We start from the raw sequence: 18,832 nt of genomic DNA, 5'->3' as shown, positions 1-18,832 counted from the left end.
ACTGGTGTAGATTTCAGCTGTCTATGAGGAGAAAAAGCTTCGACTCTGCCTCTAAATCCGGCCCAAGCACAGCTGCTGTGTTAATCACACCTGAGCACCTGGATGGATTTTTTTTTTGGATCTAAGCAAGTGGTTATATCACCTCAGCTGAACTGCAGGATTGCCAGTGGAATTATGCTGAGGTTTTTATTCGAGGGCATTTAATCCGAGTGGTGCTTCTGCAGCCCATAATGGCTGGTGTAAAAACCTTATAATGAATACAGCTCCAGAATTACTGGCATCCCTGGTAAAGATGGACAAGTAGTTATGAAAAATGTCTTTGTAGTTAATTTGCTTTATCACACACTGAAAACATGACCTTTATTTGAAAAATATTCTACAAAAATAAAAAAAAAAACCTTATCAATTACTGGCACCTCTGATTTTACTACTTTGCGCAACCCCTATTTGCCAACATAACAGCACTGAGGCCTCTCTTATAACACTTAATCAGATTGGAGAATACAGATCAATCCTCAACACACAATCTCTCCAGATCCTCCACAGTCCTAGATCCTCTCCTGTGGACTTTCTGCTTCAGATCACCTCACAGTTTTCAATGGTGTTTAAGTCAGGGGACTGTGAAGACCATGTCAGAAGCTTGATTCTCTGGTCAGGAACCATTTCTATGTGGATCTAAGTTTTGTATCATTGTCCTGCCATGATGCAGTTGTAACTTCTTGGCAGAGGTAGCCAGATTTTCATTTAAAATCCCCTGGTACTTCAAGGAGTCCATGATGTGACATATCCTATCAAGGTTTCCAGGGCCTTTGGACAAAAAACAGATCCACAACATCACAGATCCACCAGCATACTTAACAGCGTGGATTATGTGCTTTTCTGTATAACAATCCTTCTTTTTACACCAAACCCACTGGAGTGTTTGTTGCCAGACAGCTCTATTTGTGTCTCATCTGAGCATAGAACCCGTCTCTCGTCAAAGATCCAGTAGTGTTTAGTGAACTTCAGGCGCTTATGTTTGTGGTTAGATGAAAGAAAATGTTTTCTCATGTCTTTCCAAGTAGTTTGTTGGCATAAAGTTGCCATCTAATTGTAGATTTGGAAACTTGGCAATCCTAAAATGATGCCATCTTCTGCAAATTTCCAACCGAGATGATTGGAGAAATGGGAAAAATACACTTGTATCCTCTTCTAGACAGGTTCATTACAGCTCTGGCTCTTTTAAACTTCTTAATGATTGCCCAAACAGTGGATATGTTGCATTTTCTTAGAATAAACTCACTTAAATTAAAGGTTAGATTTCTCTCATATTTTCAGTGTGAGTTTAAGCTAATTAGCCACAAAGTTTTTTTGAATCTCTTTTTTTACCCAACTTTACCAAGAGTAAAAATAATTCTGGAGCTGAATACTATAAATAATTGGTTGTAGGAGGTGGAACACATCCTGCCATTGCTGTAGGACATGCAGCATGAGGTTTACAGTAGAATATGTTTTTTTTTTGGTCACACTTACTTTTCTGGCTTGAGGTCACGGTAGATAATTCCCAGGCTGTGAAGATGGTCCAGAGCTAAAGCCAGCTCAGCCAGATAGAACTTCACATCCTCCTCAGTAAACATGACCTGTAGGGAAAAGCAGGAACAGACCAAGAAGATTTTGATCAATCTTTAAAATGCTTCATGTAGCATTTAAAGAGAAGAGAAACTAACCAAGTAACCACCAAGACACGAGCTACTCTCTCTATTTATTTAGGTTTTTTTTGTTAACACTGTTCATCTTGCTGCATAGCTAAATTTTAATTACTGGGAAATTCATTTAGGTTCTGCACAGGATGTGTTGGGAGACAGACACCAGCATTCTGAGGGAAGAAAATTGGCTTGCATAGATTATAACAAGTTCCAGGCAGGAGTGCGGCAGCTGCTGCTGGCAGATGACTGATTCCAGCACTAGCGATAATTAATTCACATCTCCCGTTTCTCAAGCCTCTACTCAGAGGATCATGATTAAATCAAGCTTCACGCATGGCATCACCGAACGTAAGAGATAAGAGTCTTTCCAATCGTCTGGTGCTGTTTTAAAAAAAAAAAATAGAAGCAACACTAAAGGTAAGGCTGGCACTTCTGAGGTGTGCTGGTTCTGACTTACTGAGTAGCTGGAATGTGTAATGGAATATGCCTTGCTGATTTCATGTAGAAAATCACTCAAGATGTTTTGGCTCACTACATGCAATATCATAGAGGGTAGAGGGCAAAAATGATGCACGCATGGTCACATATGGTTTATTATCTTAATAAACAGCTGTGTTTACGGGGCATCAAAGCCCATATGTTCAAGTGTTATTAGTTTGCGGGGAGGCTGTCCTGTCTGAAGGTGATGACACTGAGACTAGGTGGGACTGGATGCTTAGCAGAGGGAATGACTCTCATTAATCACTGTCTGAAGAAAAGCACTGAAAAACTAAATACACCCGGTCTGTTCTGAGAGCGCTATTAAGGCAGTGTAACGCAACCTCCAGCAATTTGAACTGAACAGGAACCTCAGCAAGGAATTCTTGGTAAACAAGATTTGTGAAGCATGTGTAATGACAGAATTATAAACTAAATTCAGGGTTAGTAGTAAAACCGGAGCTATAAAAGAACATGAGTTTAGAACACAAGATCTCTAGAGATCTCAAATTTAGATTCATACGATATACATGACTTCTTTATGTGTCTTGATGCAACTTGATTTTTGATTTCTATAACGTACATTATGATTTTCCCCTCTTGGTTCATTTAAAATATTAAGAAAAATCAATAATTAAGATTACATGTTCTATTTTTCAGTCGCCTGGGACCCAATTTGCTAGGTATAACTTTATTTTTCATCCCATTTCCCATGATCCCAGTCAGTGACAAGCAAATTCGTAATTAGAGGACTTATTTTAGAGGATAATTAAGCTTAATTAGAGAACTCTATTTTACATTAAAGCTTGATAACAATGTACCTATACAGAAAAAGAACTGGTTCTGTGCTGTAAATCAATAAACTCTTGCCACTTTGCTGAGCGCCTACCATTAAGAAATGTAGTTTATTCTTGGTTACCACATATACTTTTTGACTTGGACCTCTGCGCACAGCCATTTTGGGGAAGAAAAAGCACAAAGGACAGCCAGGCTCCAGATAAGAATAGCACTGCGCTGTCTAAGATACGCAACCCTTATTATGTTGTAAAGCTCTTAATGTTATATGAGTTTCAAAAATAACTTGTAGCATCTCCTATCCTATCACCAAGGCAACAAGATATTCTTGGCCATCTCAATCTATGAGCATAGACTGAATTAAGTATCCTTGGTAATCATCATAAAGTATCACTGCGTTCACTGTTTCGCTGGTACAACTGCTGTTCACTTTCACCATGTTGTTAAAAAACACTGAGGAGATTCAGAGGGACATCTCTGTAAGAGAAGGGACATCCATACAGGATGTGGACTGTAGTGTTTACAGCTAAATTAACACAGTGCAGCCATTTTAAATCCCCTGACCAATTGTACACTGAGAAAAAGAATATGATGTGAAAGACATTTGATGATAAACATGCCCAATTTATTTCCATAAACATGGCCCATTCTTAAAAATCAGAAATGATACTTCTTCTAATCTCAGGTGAAAACGTCACCAGTGGTAAAACTTCACTTGCCGATCCTGTGAGCATATAGTGATCTAGACAGCGAGCATACAAAGATCAATAATCTATTCCTGCGTTCTTTTTCAAGGAGAGTTGAAGGAAATGTCAGAATGATGTTTTTTTACAGCAGATAGAAGAGATAAGTGATGCAATCATGGGAATGAAAGAGTCCATTAGGGAGAGTTATAGCAAAGCACTGGCAATGCTAATTACACCATGGCGGGAAAATTCATTGGAGAATAGCTGGCAGACATGCCTTTAATTACCCAGCATTGTCTGAATAAATCTCCATTAGAGAGCTATCTTCACACAGCTATGGTGCTTATATGGCTACTAAAAGCTCTGACATCAAACTGGCATTTAAAGGTTTAAACCACAGCACTGTAGAAGTCTCGAATCTGAAGGTATGGATTATATTTCTATAACAGCACGACGCTCACAGTAGTGCCGGCTGTAAGTTTTCCACTACAGGAAAGTCTTCAGGACACAACAGTCTGTGCTTCCTGGTTTCTCACTAACATGACATTGCCTTATTAACTTTGAGAGAGAAAAAAAAGAGAAGTTGGTGAGAGAAAGAGCGTTTATAGTTATAATGATGGTATAGTTATAACTATGACTATAACTAAGTGATATCTGGAACTAACTTCTGTCAATGTTATGGACGTTCCATAACATTAAATGTAACTATAAATGGTTAAAAAGTGTGACGTGCAATTGTTGGTGAATTGCTTTGGTTATAAGAAAATAATCCTGCCTCACACCACTTTGACATGGATATTTTCATATAACAACACGCCACGTGTTTTATTCGTTACTTACTGAATAGCAAACTCAAAAACTTTGGTAAAATGATTGGAATCAAATCACGTGGTGTTATCAAACATATGGATGTATCTCAGACATTCTCCCGACAGAACCACGATCATTTGAATGTCAAATTAATTATCAACTAATCATGGATTAGCGCTGTAAATAATAAGCTGGTGTCTCTTGCTTTCAGAGCATGTAAGTGAAATCTTACAGAGCAGCGCTTTTTCCCACAGCTCTACAGCATCCCTTACCATCACTCCACATCTACCATCCAAATATTTTATTTGATAAATCATTTAATATTTATATATTTTTCTTATGCTAATATTTGCATTTATAGTCCTGACATGCAAGTAAAACTTAGTGAAATGGAATCTTAAACTTCCTATTTTTTAATACTAATTTAGTAGTGCAAACTGTTATGGCTTGACCAAAACCAACCAAACAAAAAAGCATATCCTGGTTTCTAATTTCAACTAAAATCATTTACTTTTTAAATATATGTGTGTGGACTTTTTTTTCTGTTACCCCTTTATAATTATTGACTTTCAACAGAGTAAGATTTTCAAAAAATATGCATAATATGCATACTTTCGCATATTTTACTTTGATGTTTTTTTCTGTATTTCTTCCACCTCCGTTCAAAACCTAACTAGAATGACTTAGATATGAAAACCTGAGTTGCCTTAGACAAAAAACTATATGTGTGTAACCTCTTTGGAGAGACGGGTGAAGAGATCGCCTCCTCTTAGGAAGTCCAGGATGAGATACAGTTTTCCCTCAGTCTGAAAGGCTGCAGGAAACAACACAACATCCCATTAACACAGCACTCTTCCTTGCCACACAGTTGGCTGGAACGTTATACATTTTTTATGCAACACTGATAAACTATTCATGGCCAACACTCATAACTGAAATGTATCATATGTGCACTCTAATGTCAATATAGCTGCTATAACGTAAGTGATAGCAGAAACTAATGTCAAATACATGGTGTATTAATAATAATTAGTATAATAATTAGTTATTTTGTGGAATGCACTTGAATGATCTTGCTGTTTTCTTTTTAGGAGGGAAGCAATGGCTGCTCACCGTAGTGAAGTTTCACTATGAAGGGATGATTCACTTCAGCAAGAATGTCCCTCTCCATTTTGGATCGCACCCTGTCACGCACTTTATAGACAACAGGAGAACAGAAAGTCATATGCAAAGAGTCAAACATAGATTGCAACTAAAGATTCAGAATCCCCAACCCCCCCAAAAAAAAACTTTTATTCCTTTCTTCAGTGGATAATTGCAGTGTTATACTGTATAGACTTGTGCATAGGAACTGCTGCTGTAATCATAAAGCCTATAATGCTCATCCCGAACATCCTTTCACCATACTTACTACTGTTTAACATTATCATATATACAGTTGTGGAAGTGTAATGGCTTATAATTGCATAGAAGCGTCAGTCAGAAAAGGATGCGTTCCCTTTTGATCCTATTCCTGTCTGAGTACCATGTAAATCCCTCCTGCACAGTGGACTGGAATAAAAAACACACTTCTAATGTATTCTGTGAAAGCTGCTTCTATTTTGCATGATATCATTAGGCTATCTCTTTCAAACCAGCTAACATCTCCAAGTCCACAAACGAGAGAAAAGAAGTGTGTGCTGCACAGCTGGGTATTTCTGGTTTATGTAAGCGAAGAAGAGCTGGTTGTTGCTAAGGTGTTGCTCTCACTGATGGTGTTATTTTTCACTCACAAGTACACAAAGAACTTGCACAGATGACTTAGTAAAAGCTGAGAAATACTCCCATGTTAAAAAGAGTCTGGGAAGTAACCATGGTTACACAAAGAGAGTTACGTGGGTTGTGCACAAGTTGTGGAAAAGGATGCCTCTGTAACGGACATCATGAACAACCATAATGACAAACTGATTATTGTAATTATGGTATGACTCAATAAACGGAATATGAAAAACGAAAACGCATTTTGTGGAAATCTCATTTTATATTGAATTTTGTTTTCTTGCTTAATGGAGCAATAAGCAGTTATGTTAAAACTGGATGACGTAAAAAGATAAATCATTGCTTCGTTTTTTTTGTTAGAGTAATAACAGTAGTCATGTAATGGAAAAAGATCAGGCACAATCTTGAGCTGTCCTGTTTCGGTGAGCCTGTGCACACCGTAGCTTCAGATTCCTCTTCTTGTCTGACAGAAGTGGAACCTGATGTGGTCTTCAACTTATTGCGTATTCTGAGATGCTTTTCTGCTCACCACGGTTACAAAGAGTGGTTATTTGAGTTACCATATCCTTCCTGTCAGCTCGAACCACTCTGACCTCTCTCATCTACATGCAGAACTGCCGCTCAGTGGATGTTTTCTGTTTTTCGCACTATTTTGAGTAAACTATAGAGACCATGCCTTGGTCAAAGTCACTGAGATCACATTTTTTCCCATTCTGATGTTTGATGTGAACTGAAGCTCTTCACCTGTGCCATGATTTTAAGTATTGCGCTGCTATCACATGATTGGATAATTAGATGAATGTACAGATGTACAGGTGTGTCTAATAAAGTGGTCAGTGCATGTACAACTGACAAGCAAATTACCAAATACTCCTTTGCATCCATTCAAGGCATTATACCCCCATGATTTACATTATGAAACTGTATCTCTTTCCCTTCTCATTGGCTTTATTGAGAGACATTGCTGAATGATGGCAACTCTGCAAAACTGCGCAGTACTCGAGCAGCCACTCCCTGCTGCTAAATTAAATGCTCTTTAAAAAACTGCCCCACAGCTTTTTAGCTCCGTCATCTTTTCATATAATTATGAGTCACATGCAAACGCATGCTTCGCTAAAATTGCTGAAGACTGATTTATAGCACAAAAAATCGACAAATACTATGCACACATGTTCTGGAAGCATAATAATTTGTTTTATGTGTAATATTTGTAAATGTTATACTTGAAGCAATGGTATTACCTTTCAAAGTGGCCTTTTTTAACACCTTCATGGCATAGAGTTGCCCTGTGTCTGAGCCTTTAATTTTTCTCACCAGAAATACCTTTAAAAAAAACCACACACATATACTTTTTAAAAAGCACTTTATAAATTCACATTTATACATCTGCGTGATATGATGACATAATATCAATACTGTGATAAATTATTTTGATATCGTGTTATAATAATAATTAAAAAAAATTTATTACAAACTGACTGGAAGCAGCTGGCAAATTTAAAATCTTTAAAATGATAAAATACAATATATTTTTTCAGATTTAAATATTTTTCTCATTTTCAGAGTTCTTTTTTTTTTAAATAAATTAACATACATATACTGTATATTTTTAATTTAGGAATAAATAATACATTTATTTTTGTAGACGTTGCATAAATAATCAAACAGCTTTTTCATGTAATTTGCCGCACTACTGTATTGCTGGCGGTTTGTGAGCAAACCTATACATGTATCTTGATGCATAGTGTATCGCAGAAATTGTACAGATATTATTGTCATATCTTCCACTCTTAACCTCCACAAAGGTAATGTACAAGGCATAGATATGAACCCCAGGAAAACAGCACAGCATTAATGCCATTGATGCAAACTACAAGACCAGATGTTTGTTCATGAAAAGGTGAATTTGCATGGCATTGACTAACGGACGTGATGTGTTTTCGAGCTCACCTTGCCATAGGAGCCTTGTCCCAACACTTTAAGAAGCTCAAACTGTGACGGGTCAGCTTTCTCGAAGCCTTCTTTCACATGATTGCTTATATCAATCTCTTTCAGGATACTGTCATCCTGCAAAGGAAGCAGATGGCACAGAAGGAGACCATGTGATTTAAGGGAAAACAAACACTCTTGCCATTAACCTGCATGTGTATGAGTGAGAGGTTTCACCAGCTTTCATTGCGACTAATGGAGCTGGTGTAAACAGACTTTGTGTGAATCACAGCTGAATCATATTTAAAAATACACCTGATATAATGTGATAAATATTATCTCTGGGAAGTGACAGCACAGTGTTTCGCAGTGCATGTGATCTGTGACAATGGACATCTTTCCTCTACAAAAAGAATAAACAGTATTCTTAATTATAAAACAGGCTTTGTCATGGATAAGGTAATATCAAAGCTTTTACCTTAAAGACCTTATACTCGTTAATGTATACCCAGGCTTAGTGATGAATGAAGGGAACTGACTGGGCTGTAGAATCACAATTTTTTTTAATCCTAGTTCTGTAATCAGCTAAACAATAAGGAATAGCACACAATGGACCAAAATAATCCAAGCCGAAAGTGTTATCCTGCTTACAAAACAAAGATTTGCTACCGCTTACAATTTTCCATTTATTAATGAACAGCACGTGATGCGTTTAAAGTTTTATAGTTACATTTAATGTTGAGGAACGTCGGTAAGACAAGTTAGTTCCTGTCATAACTTACGTTATAGCAGCTATAAACAGCCACTCCTGTAATTCTCTCTTGAAGTAAATCAGACAAAAATACAGCTTGTTGTGTGACTGAGAAAGCATGAACTCCTCTGTCCTGAAGAATCTTTCATGTCGGGAAAGCTTACAAAGAGCTGACACCCGAGACTCCTTCCATAAACGTTAAATAAACGTCTCCTAATAGAAAGCTTTAGCATATCAGTGCTTTTTAATCCATTTATTATTAGCCTTAGATTATGTAAAACACTTGTCATAAAATGTTAGTAATTTTACTACTTTTATTTATGTCATTTCAGTATATATTACCATCATGTTTGGTGTCATTTAACACATTTCATGGTGAACAATGTTCATTCGTTCATTCATTAATTCACGTTCATTCCTCTTTTTCTAGGTGGTAGTCATGATGGCACCAGGCTAAGAATTCTCTATCCCCAGCCACAGATTCCAGCTCTCCCAGCTCTTCTGGGAGCTCTCCAGATGTTCCCAAGCCAAGTGTGAAATAAAGGGCATTTTCACACTTAGCCTGAATACTTGAAAGGCTCATTTGTAAGAGGGGCTCCTAACTGCAGATTTGCAAGATAGTAGGCAGTAGGTTCACCCTTTTATTGTTTTTTTTCATTATTTTATTTCATTAGCGTTTCCAAACAGCGCTTTTTGGATGCATGGCATGTTATCGTGCAGGACTCCCTGCAAACGATGAGCCGCTCTCGTATAAGATTCTTAGCCATGCAGGCCAATATGAGGTGTGAGTTTTTCACAATGCTCTCAGTGCTAATTACAGTGCTCCAGTGACAATAAAGTGATCATAACAGCCTTTTTCCCTGCTATCACAAAACTTGGAAAAGGAAGTACCGTGATACTTACTCAGAGTGCAGCGGATAGCTTTCTCACCTGCTGTGGACCACACCATGGTTTGGTGGAACCGAGCCCCAGACCATCGTTTTCAAGATAACCAGGGATCAGTTCTCTGGATCACTCCTAGGCTTGAAAAACAGCTTTCGCCTTTCACCAAACAAACCCTCAGGGCAAACAGCGAGTGTGAGAATGACCAGCGGGTCCTTAGTCTGCCCCAGGGTCTCCGTCCACTAGGACATGTGCTTGATACAGCTCTACCGGGAGCTGACATAGGCGCGTCCTTATACGTGAATTTGGAGGAGCTGCGACTCTACCCTGAGGCTCTGCCAGATTGTCAAGCTTACACAAAACAATCAGACGTAAAACTCCTGCGGCAAGTAATATGGACGCAGACTGACAGCCAAAACCTCTACACTCTGGTTGAAAACTTGTGCTTTAACAGTTATGTGTCCTGTGTTGCACCATCTGTTGTTCTCAAAAAGCACAAGTCCACCTCCACTCCTGTTCCTGCTCTCCCTCGTATTTTTGTCGGCGAACATGATACAAAATCCGCCCACCTCTCAGATATGTTTCAGGCGTTTTTCTTTAACTGGCACTGACCTACACCACTAGCCACTCTGTTTGTTCCAGGACCTGATACCTGGTGCCAAGATAACACAACAAGGACCCAAATCTCTAACACTGTAGTGTGCTGTCCATGCTTGATGTACTACCTTTCAGCAGCACACATTTTAAGATGTGAGTGCAGCAGAATTAATGAGCAGAATTGACCACTTAGCCCCTTTTCTATCTCATTCTTTTTATATCTCAATTAAACTGAATAGCTTAGAGTTGTTAATGTGATTATTCACATCACATTTTTCCCTTTTCATTAAAGCGTCCTGGATAATGTGCCTTCAAAATTACAACCATTCACTATGAGTACAATATAAGCACATCTTGCTTTTAATTTAACATTGATTTTGCTCATAAAATGGAAACGGTCAAAAAAATCCATATAATATAAGAAGCAACTCAGCTGCAACAACTGCCTACGTCAGGATTCACTTTCAGATTTTGCATCATTAGTAACATGAATTATGGATTAGGCGTAATGCTATGCTGTTTAGCCTAAAGCAATTTTTTTTTTTTTACTGTTTTCACCAGGCTTCTTCACTGTTTCTTACAAAGCTCACTTCATTGGCTATATCTGCAAAATTGAAAATGATGTAATTTAGAAAACTGAGCAGCTGTAAATGAATTGTAATCTCTTATTATTAAAATGTTTAGACTTCTTTTGTTATGCAGAAAATATGATTCATCTGTGTGATGACGGCTGACTTGTTTGAAGGTGTTCCTTAGCCGCACATTTTCTGATGAACTGTGATGATTACGCCAAACACCATTCGATGGAAGGGAGAGTCTTTACCATCTATAAGCACAAAAATTACCAGGAAGCAGCAGGCAAATTGAGAAAAGCATCCACCTAAACGTTCCATTGTTGGTGCTGTAGCCCAGTAAGTGCATGAAATTCACATCTATGTACTTTATTCAAATGTGTTCAAATTGTGGTGTTTTTAGGCTTCAGGCCTTGACGCTTCCTCTGAACTAACTTATGTATGATGGTATTTCATTTTCCACCAAAACCTTCATTAATGCTCATATTGGGAATGAATCTTCATGTACTCGAATACCAACCTGTACATAAAATTTACATTAAGGTAAATTTACTGATGAAGGTACTGATGATCCGTTAAGCATTAAGGTAACAGCTAAAATATTTGACATGTAGTCTATTCATTGCAAATGTGAAGATTCCTACAATATTCAAGGACAAAATCAAGGAAAATGATATGTGAGGTTTTAGCTTTTTAATGATGTCTTTACTACACCAAGTTTGCCCTTAAACCTGTGACCATAAAAAAACTAGCTTATTTTTATGCTCAATTGTTCATCTTCAGAAAAAGCAACTGCATGCAAAACATATATTATAAAGCTGACATACATGCAAACAGAATTGTGGTTAATAACAGACTTTTAATGCTCTTATTCTAACCATTAATAATAAGCAAAATGTTTCTTTCCCTTTCATTATACTCAAACCCTCTTCAAACTCTTACATTACTGTTCTCTGCTCCCTGAGTAATATTACATCTTCACATATTAACCTGATTACATTATATTCCTTCTCCCCTTGTACAGAGTAAAGGAATACAGATGAGGGACAATGCAGCAATTGAAGGACAGACTTAATGCAATTTTCCTCACAGCAAAACACATTATTCAGGCCTCTGCATTTCATTTCAGGTAACCTAATTGTTCAATCAGACAATAAGTGTCACATTACATATAGGCTTTTCAACTTTTATACATTGTTAATCCATTTGGATTTGAGCATACCTAATAAAATGCACAACTGTATGAAGCGTATGAAAGTGATTCACGTATTTGGTTGGAACTAACACTGTGTGTGAAATTACGACACGAAAAGATAATACAGTCTGAATGTCACAGAAATTAAAAAAAATACAAATCCAAGTACAACGTTGTGCCGTGGCGACTTGGTGGTTAAGCGTTTGGTTTATTATTCAGTAGGTTGTGAGTTCAATTCCTAACACTACCACCACTACTGTCACTGTTGTGCTCTTCAGCAAGGACCTTAACCTTCAACTGCTCAGTTGTGTCCTGTCACTTTAGATAAAAGGATCATGCAAATAAGTAAATGTAAAAAGGTACCTAAATATATGCATGCCACGAAAAAACAGGGCTCGTGAGGTTCTACAAATGTGACTCCAAAAAAAAAAAGAAGTGAAAAATAAAGCGTTTAATTAAGGTTAAAAGCATAGTTAATTGACACCTGCAGGTTTTATTTAAATCCATCTGGAAACAAATGAACCACTCTGGGTATTTTTGCTCCACTCCGTGTATTTTTGCTGCATAACATAAACGCCACATTTAATGTCTCATCAGCTAACTATATTAATCACAGGTACACAGACACTTTGATGGCTTAACTTCTAATACTGCGAGGCAGCCTTGTCAAGCCCGATCATCTCGTAAAACATTTGACGTGTTTGGGAGGAAGAAAAGCAGTTGAAAGCAGTTCAAAGGAATTTCAGACACAAGAATATTTGCATGAAATTCAATGGGACCAAAGCCCATGGCCTAAATTGCAAGCAAGCAAGCAAGCAAATAAATAAATAAATAAATAAAAGTTTTTTTATTTTATTTTTTTTTTACGTTACAACATCAGTTTGGTAGTTTCTTAATTATTTCTAGACCAAAATTTAACTCCATAGAAATATTTAGGTCTGATCCTATGGTAAGGCAAATAAATACAGTAGGTTTTAATGCAACGACAGGAATACAGTTGTGTAAACCAGATGTTTTCGAAAGTTTTTATAATTATTATTAAGTTCTTATCATTTTTTAAGTGGTCACATGAATCGAATGTGTTTTACACCAAACCTCAATAACTCAAATACAAGTAGGCCTATAAATAATGTCAACTTGGACATTAATGGACTTGTATTGAGTGGGTGGAAATTTGAAGAATAAATGCTCTATGGCATTGAGAAATAGCCAAAATATTGCTGTGCACATTAAAATAATAATTCTAATATTTGAATAATGTTAGTTAAAATCTGTACTGGGGTTCCTGGCTACAGAGAGTTTGAGAGGCCCTTGTGTAGGCTACACTTAGGCTACATCCTTCTCTCACCCTGTACAGTCAGTATAGCTCAGAGGTGCTCACTACTTGTGCTTGTGTGCTTTCTTTTCACACTGCACTAACCTTCTCTAACAGGCTTTTAGGCTTACTGTCCTTGACCTAGTGAACTAGCATGAAGAATATGTATTTGGCAGACACTGCAAGGCATTTCTGGAGAAGGGCATCTTACTAAATGCTGTAAATGTCAGTGTGGATTTTATATATAGACTACCATCATTTGGCACAATTTTTGGAGCCTTCTATGCCATTTATTATTGGTCACTTATTATGTGAATTCATAGCTCAGGATATTGAGTTTGCTGTGTCAGTGTGGAGGTGCTGATGACTTTTGGCTGTTTGTGTTAAACACACGCAATGCGCTTGGGCAAGGCAGCGTCCTGGCCAAAACCTGCACCAGAGCACCAGAGCAGTGTTTACAGCACACCTTCTAACTTCAAACAAGAGAGAGAGAGAGGGAGAGAGAGAGAGAGAAGAGGCGCTCACCTCGAGTTTGCACAAGCTGGAGCTTTTGGAGCGCGTCTTTTTGCGCAGGTAAACCGAGAACCACCTCCGGACTGTGAATTTCCGCATGTTCGCGTCCATGGTCCTGATTCTGTCGCTTGAGGCTTGAACTGAGTCTTATCCTCCACTGGAAATCCGGATCACACACCGCGCCACGGGGGTTTACAGTGGCTTCTCGACCTGCCTTCTGTCTAATCCATAACGCGGAGTTTTGTTAGGAGCTGGATGAGAGACGGCGAATTCAGACCCGCGGACGGGTGCTGTGCAGGGTTAGTGCAGGATCACGGCGATGTGACGCGGATCAGTGTCTTTTCGCATCCTTCTTCTCTCCTGTGTGGCGTCAGTGAGACCTGTTCAGCTCTACCTTCAGCTCAGAGCCTTTACGCAGCCAATCCCGGCGCGCTGCCTCCTCCCGGTACCGGGCCGCTTCACTCCTGCGCACAGCGGCATTGGCTCTACCCGTTTCCTCACTAATCCCGCCTCCGTGGCTCATCTTCACACACAGCCGCCCGTGCGTAATTGGCGGATTATTTTGTGTGTATTAAGTACTAACCAATCATAGCGCAGGACGCCGAGTTTGTCGGAAAACGCGTGGGAATTCTGGGCTGGATGAAAACCAATGCGAGTCGATAGAGCAGCTCACCTTGCGCTAGAAACAGAGCTGCTCGGAAATGGGGCCAGCAGTAATACCGCGGGGAGTACACGAGGAGACTGAAAAAACAAAACACAGCAACAGAAAGGCATATCAGCAGACCTATGGTACTCTCACAGGAGTGGTGGCCTAATATCTGTATCTGTATTATGAATACATTCAAAATGCATGAATTACTGTTGTTCCACACACACACACACACACACACACAGCCCTATCTGCAGAACCAAAAGTTCAGGGGGTGGAGCTGGATCTGATCCAGCTCCACCTACCTGAGCTGACTTGAAACAAAAGTCCAGGGGGTGGAGTCAAACCGGATCTAGCTCCACCTACCTGAGTGGACCCACATTAAAAGTCCAAGGGGTGGAGTTGGACCTGATCTAGCTCCTCTACCTAGGCGGACTTGAAACAAAAGTCCATGGGGTGGAGTCCGAACTGATCCAACTCCACTGCCTGAGCAGACTCTATCCAAAAGACCAGGTAATGGAATTGGTACCTGATTCAGTTCCTGCTACCTATGTAGCATTTAACCAAAAGTCCAGGGGGTGGAGTCAGACCTAATCCATCTCTTCCTAACTGGGCAGAGTCTAACCACAATTCTAGGGAGTGGAGTTGGACCTGATCCAGCTCCTCTGCCTGGGTGGACTTGAACCAAAATTCCAGGGGGTGGAGTTCCACCTATTCCAGCTCCTTCCACCTGGATGGACTCAAACCATCTATCAAGTCCAGGTGGTGGAGACAATTCAGCACGTTTCAGCCTGGATAAGTGTGTTGTCCTTAATTGCATTGTTTCGTGTTGTAGAGCATCTTGTGAGTTAGAGCTAGGGCTAAGCATTTACAGTAAGCTTCTACTATATAACCGACTAACTCAAAAATGGAGATGCTTAATTCAGACACCTAATCTCTTGATCATCAGGAAAGTCACTGCCTAGTCAACAGATTCCTAACCCTGGTCCTGGAGTAGCTTCTGTCCTGTACATGTTTTTTTCCACACACCTGATTCAACTAATCAGCTCTTCTTTTTTTTTAGGGAAAAACCCTAACATGTGCAGGACAGGGATTCTCCAGGACTAGGATTGGGAACCTGTATCCTCTGTCAATCTGTATCCTCTGCTTGAGTAGACCAAGAAGTTTGGAAAGTTACTTTAATCGAGCATTCTGTTGTGAGGGTTTCATAAATAAATAAATAAATAAATAAATGTTGTTAAAATGTCTTCAAAAAGTGACATGAATAAGTCTTAAAATGCGTGAGAATAAATAATTTGGGGATGGGGTGAGGGTGATGTTACAGATGACAGGCAGATCTTTACTGGAGTATGTAAGTGGTAGCAGGGACTTCCTTTGTGGACATTACACAATGTTAAAAGGAACTGTAAACAAAGGAAAAACTGGATCTGTTATATTTTTGTAGAGAGAAAAACAGAATCATTTGCAGTTTGCAATGGTATAAGCATAATAAAGCATGGAATTCACAGTTACAAGATATTAATAATCTCTGGGGTGGAACAACTCTGTTGACAATTTTCTGTAATATATGAAATAAATGGGAAAGTGGCAGGAGCGAATTCTGTATACTATATTTGGTATTTGGAGGAAACATGGCATGAACCCAGTAGAGCATTATGAACTTAAAACACTTTTAAAAAAATCACACATGCAGCAGCCAGTCTGTCTTTAAGTGTGTATATATACGTATAATATTTTACCCCACATCGTTCATATTATGTCATTAAAGAGACCTTGTGATATAATGCATTGCTCAACACTAATAGTTTCACTGTTGTGCTATATATAGATGTTAGATTTGTGCCCACCCCTCTAATATCACCATCAGCCTAACAACAGTAGTGTTTTTTCTACAGATTTTTGTCTATTGTTTATTTTTCAAAAACTTTGAATGAATTACTTAACAGAATAAAAGATAATGAACCATGACTACTCATTACTGCTGACTGATGCCTCTGACATGAGAAACTAGACTCATCTCTATTGATCTGATCCATCAATTGCAATCTGATGTGTACTTATGCATGACTAAACATAGCCTTCTAAAAATAACAACGAGAACACAGCAGTGGCCTTGAATAATCCTGTTATCTTTGGGATTATCTAGTGACTGTACCATACATCTAGTGACAGTGCCTCCAGTTTAATGCAACAATGGGACAATTGGCACAAATAACCTCCCAGGACATACATACTTTTCCTATTCATTTCTCTGTGGTTATTGAATAATGATGTCCCAATCAAACAATTTTGGTTTAAATGTACTCAGATGCACAAAGACAGTAGTCTTGCAGATTGTTTACATAAATTTGGGTAAAATTATGGTTTTTCTCCTTTAAAAAAAAAATCCTGATATGCTTTTTAACTGGTTTGCAGTGCCTATGTCAAATAGCACTTTATATGAAAATTATGACAAAAATCTCTCTAACAAAAACTGTAAAACCTTGAAATGTATAATGAATCAGAGATATTGACTTTTTTAAAACATAATTTAAAAAATTGGTAACAGACAAATTTCTTATGACAGTGCAATAAATACACATGCTGTATATACAAACTAGATGCTCTGAATATGCTATTTGCAAACACGCCTAACCCTACATAAGCTTATAATTTCCTGAGTAGGACTGTTGTGTTGCGCCTCATACTAACAAAGAGTCGTATGGGGTTCCAGTGGTCTAACGACAGCTCCTGGCAGATGTGTGAGAACTAACATCAGCTTCATGGCTAATTAGCAAGACTTCAGTCTGATTTGAATTTCCACATTTAGGGATGACTTAGGGACTTTCTCATGTTATCCTAGGAGACCTTGTTAGATAGATAGATACAACCTTATTGTCATTGTGCAGAGTACGAGTACAGAGCCAATGAAATGCAATGTTTTCGCATATCCCAGCGTGTCAGGAAGCTGGGGTCAGGGCGCAGGGTCAGCCATGATACGGCACCCCTGGAGCAGATGTGGGGCCTTGCCCAAGGGCCCAACAGCAGCAGCTTGACAGTGCTGGGGCTTCAACCCCCGACCTTCTGATCAGTAACTCGGAGCCTTAACAGTTCAGCCATCACTGTTGAGATCATAATGATTCTTGTGTAACATTAGATATTACAAAATTTTAACAAACATTATAATAATCTGACAAATTGAAAATAACTAATCTGACAAATTGAAAGTAAACAGTTTAAGGAGATTAAATAGCTACCCAATGCTGTAGCATGTTCACAGATATTGTTATTCCTAATAGTGAAAGTTAGTGGTGAGATCAGTCTAATCTAGATCAGTCGTTGTCAACTGGAGGACCGCGATCAGGTGCAGGCCCAGTAAAATATTTTAGTGGGCTGAATCAAGTACACGTACAGTAGCAGAAGCAATAAGTATATGGAAAAAAATGCCTGTATCACTGCTTCTGTAGCAGATCCTTTGTTGTGTCCAATCACTTGCATTTATATAAATTATTTAGCTGAAGGCAGCTCATCGGACCAGAGACTAGCTATAGAGCTAGAAACATTAGCTCAGAAAAGGGAGAGATTTCACAGACGTACATAGATTTTTCATTTTTTGAAAACAATCAAAACACAATGGACAGAGAGATATGTGTTTATTCTCCTGGCGACAATTTCAAAATATATTTTGAATATATTATGAACAAAACTGGCTATCCAATTACTATCAAATTTCCACATTTATAGTCATAAACTAATTACTGATGGTTAAATTAATTTAAAAGATAATTAAAAAGTAACTGTTGTTGCTGTTTAGTCATGTTAGTTGCTTATTTGGACCCATACAAGAATGGATTTCTACATAACTGGATCTTTACAAATTTTAGTTAAATAACCTTGATGTAGATTTATTAAAACTGACCCACTAATGCAATATCACTAGATTCCTGGACAGATCATTTAATGAGGTCTCTGGTGCTGACACAAGCAATCTGTCATTTGGGTGAGCTCGGTTTTCTAATTAACTGCCATGGAAAGGTTTTGTACACTCTCCAATAATTTGCATGGCTTGACCTTGATTGTCGGTGAGTTGAACTATGCGTATGGAGCTAGCGCTGTTAGCCAGGTCTACCTGTGTTCTGTTAATTGAAAAACCATGAATAAAAAGGAATGTACAATCACAATGTAACAATCACAGTGGTGCATTACAGTTTACCCCCTAATAACTTAACACTCGACACC

The 18,832-nt window shown here is 38.4% G+C and overlaps 1 protein-coding gene across 1 annotated transcript in view; it reads right to left on the bottom strand.

Annotated features, from left to right (window-relative positions):
- The window catches only part of rps6ka2 (ribosomal protein S6 kinase, polypeptide 2), a 32,621-nt gene extending 18,081 nt beyond the window's left edge, over positions 1–14,540 (bottom strand). Inside the window, exons 1-6 of the mRNA XM_026939545.3 lie at positions 13,978–14,540; positions 8,162–8,278; positions 7,453–7,534; positions 5,567–5,647; positions 5,188–5,267; positions 1,513–1,619 (exon numbers count right to left, since the gene is read on the bottom strand). Of these exons, the coding sequence (XP_026795346.1) occupies positions 1,513–1,619; positions 5,188–5,267; positions 5,567–5,647; positions 7,453–7,534; positions 8,162–8,278; positions 13,978–14,076 (566 nt within the window). The 5' untranslated portion in view covers positions 14,077–14,540. The remainder of the gene's footprint in view (positions 1–1,512; positions 1,620–5,187; positions 5,268–5,566; positions 5,648–7,452; positions 7,535–8,161; positions 8,279–13,977) is intronic.
- Positions 14,541–18,832: the final 4,292 nt, after the last annotated feature.

Source organism: Pangasianodon hypophthalmus, chromosome 3 (assembly GCF_027358585.1).
Source record: "Pangasianodon hypophthalmus isolate fPanHyp1 chromosome 3, fPanHyp1.pri, whole genome shotgun sequence".
In the NCBI taxonomy this organism is placed as follows: domain Eukaryota; kingdom Metazoa; phylum Chordata; class Actinopteri; order Siluriformes; family Pangasiidae; genus Pangasianodon; species Pangasianodon hypophthalmus.
This window is presented reverse-complemented; position numbering and strand designations above follow the sequence as displayed.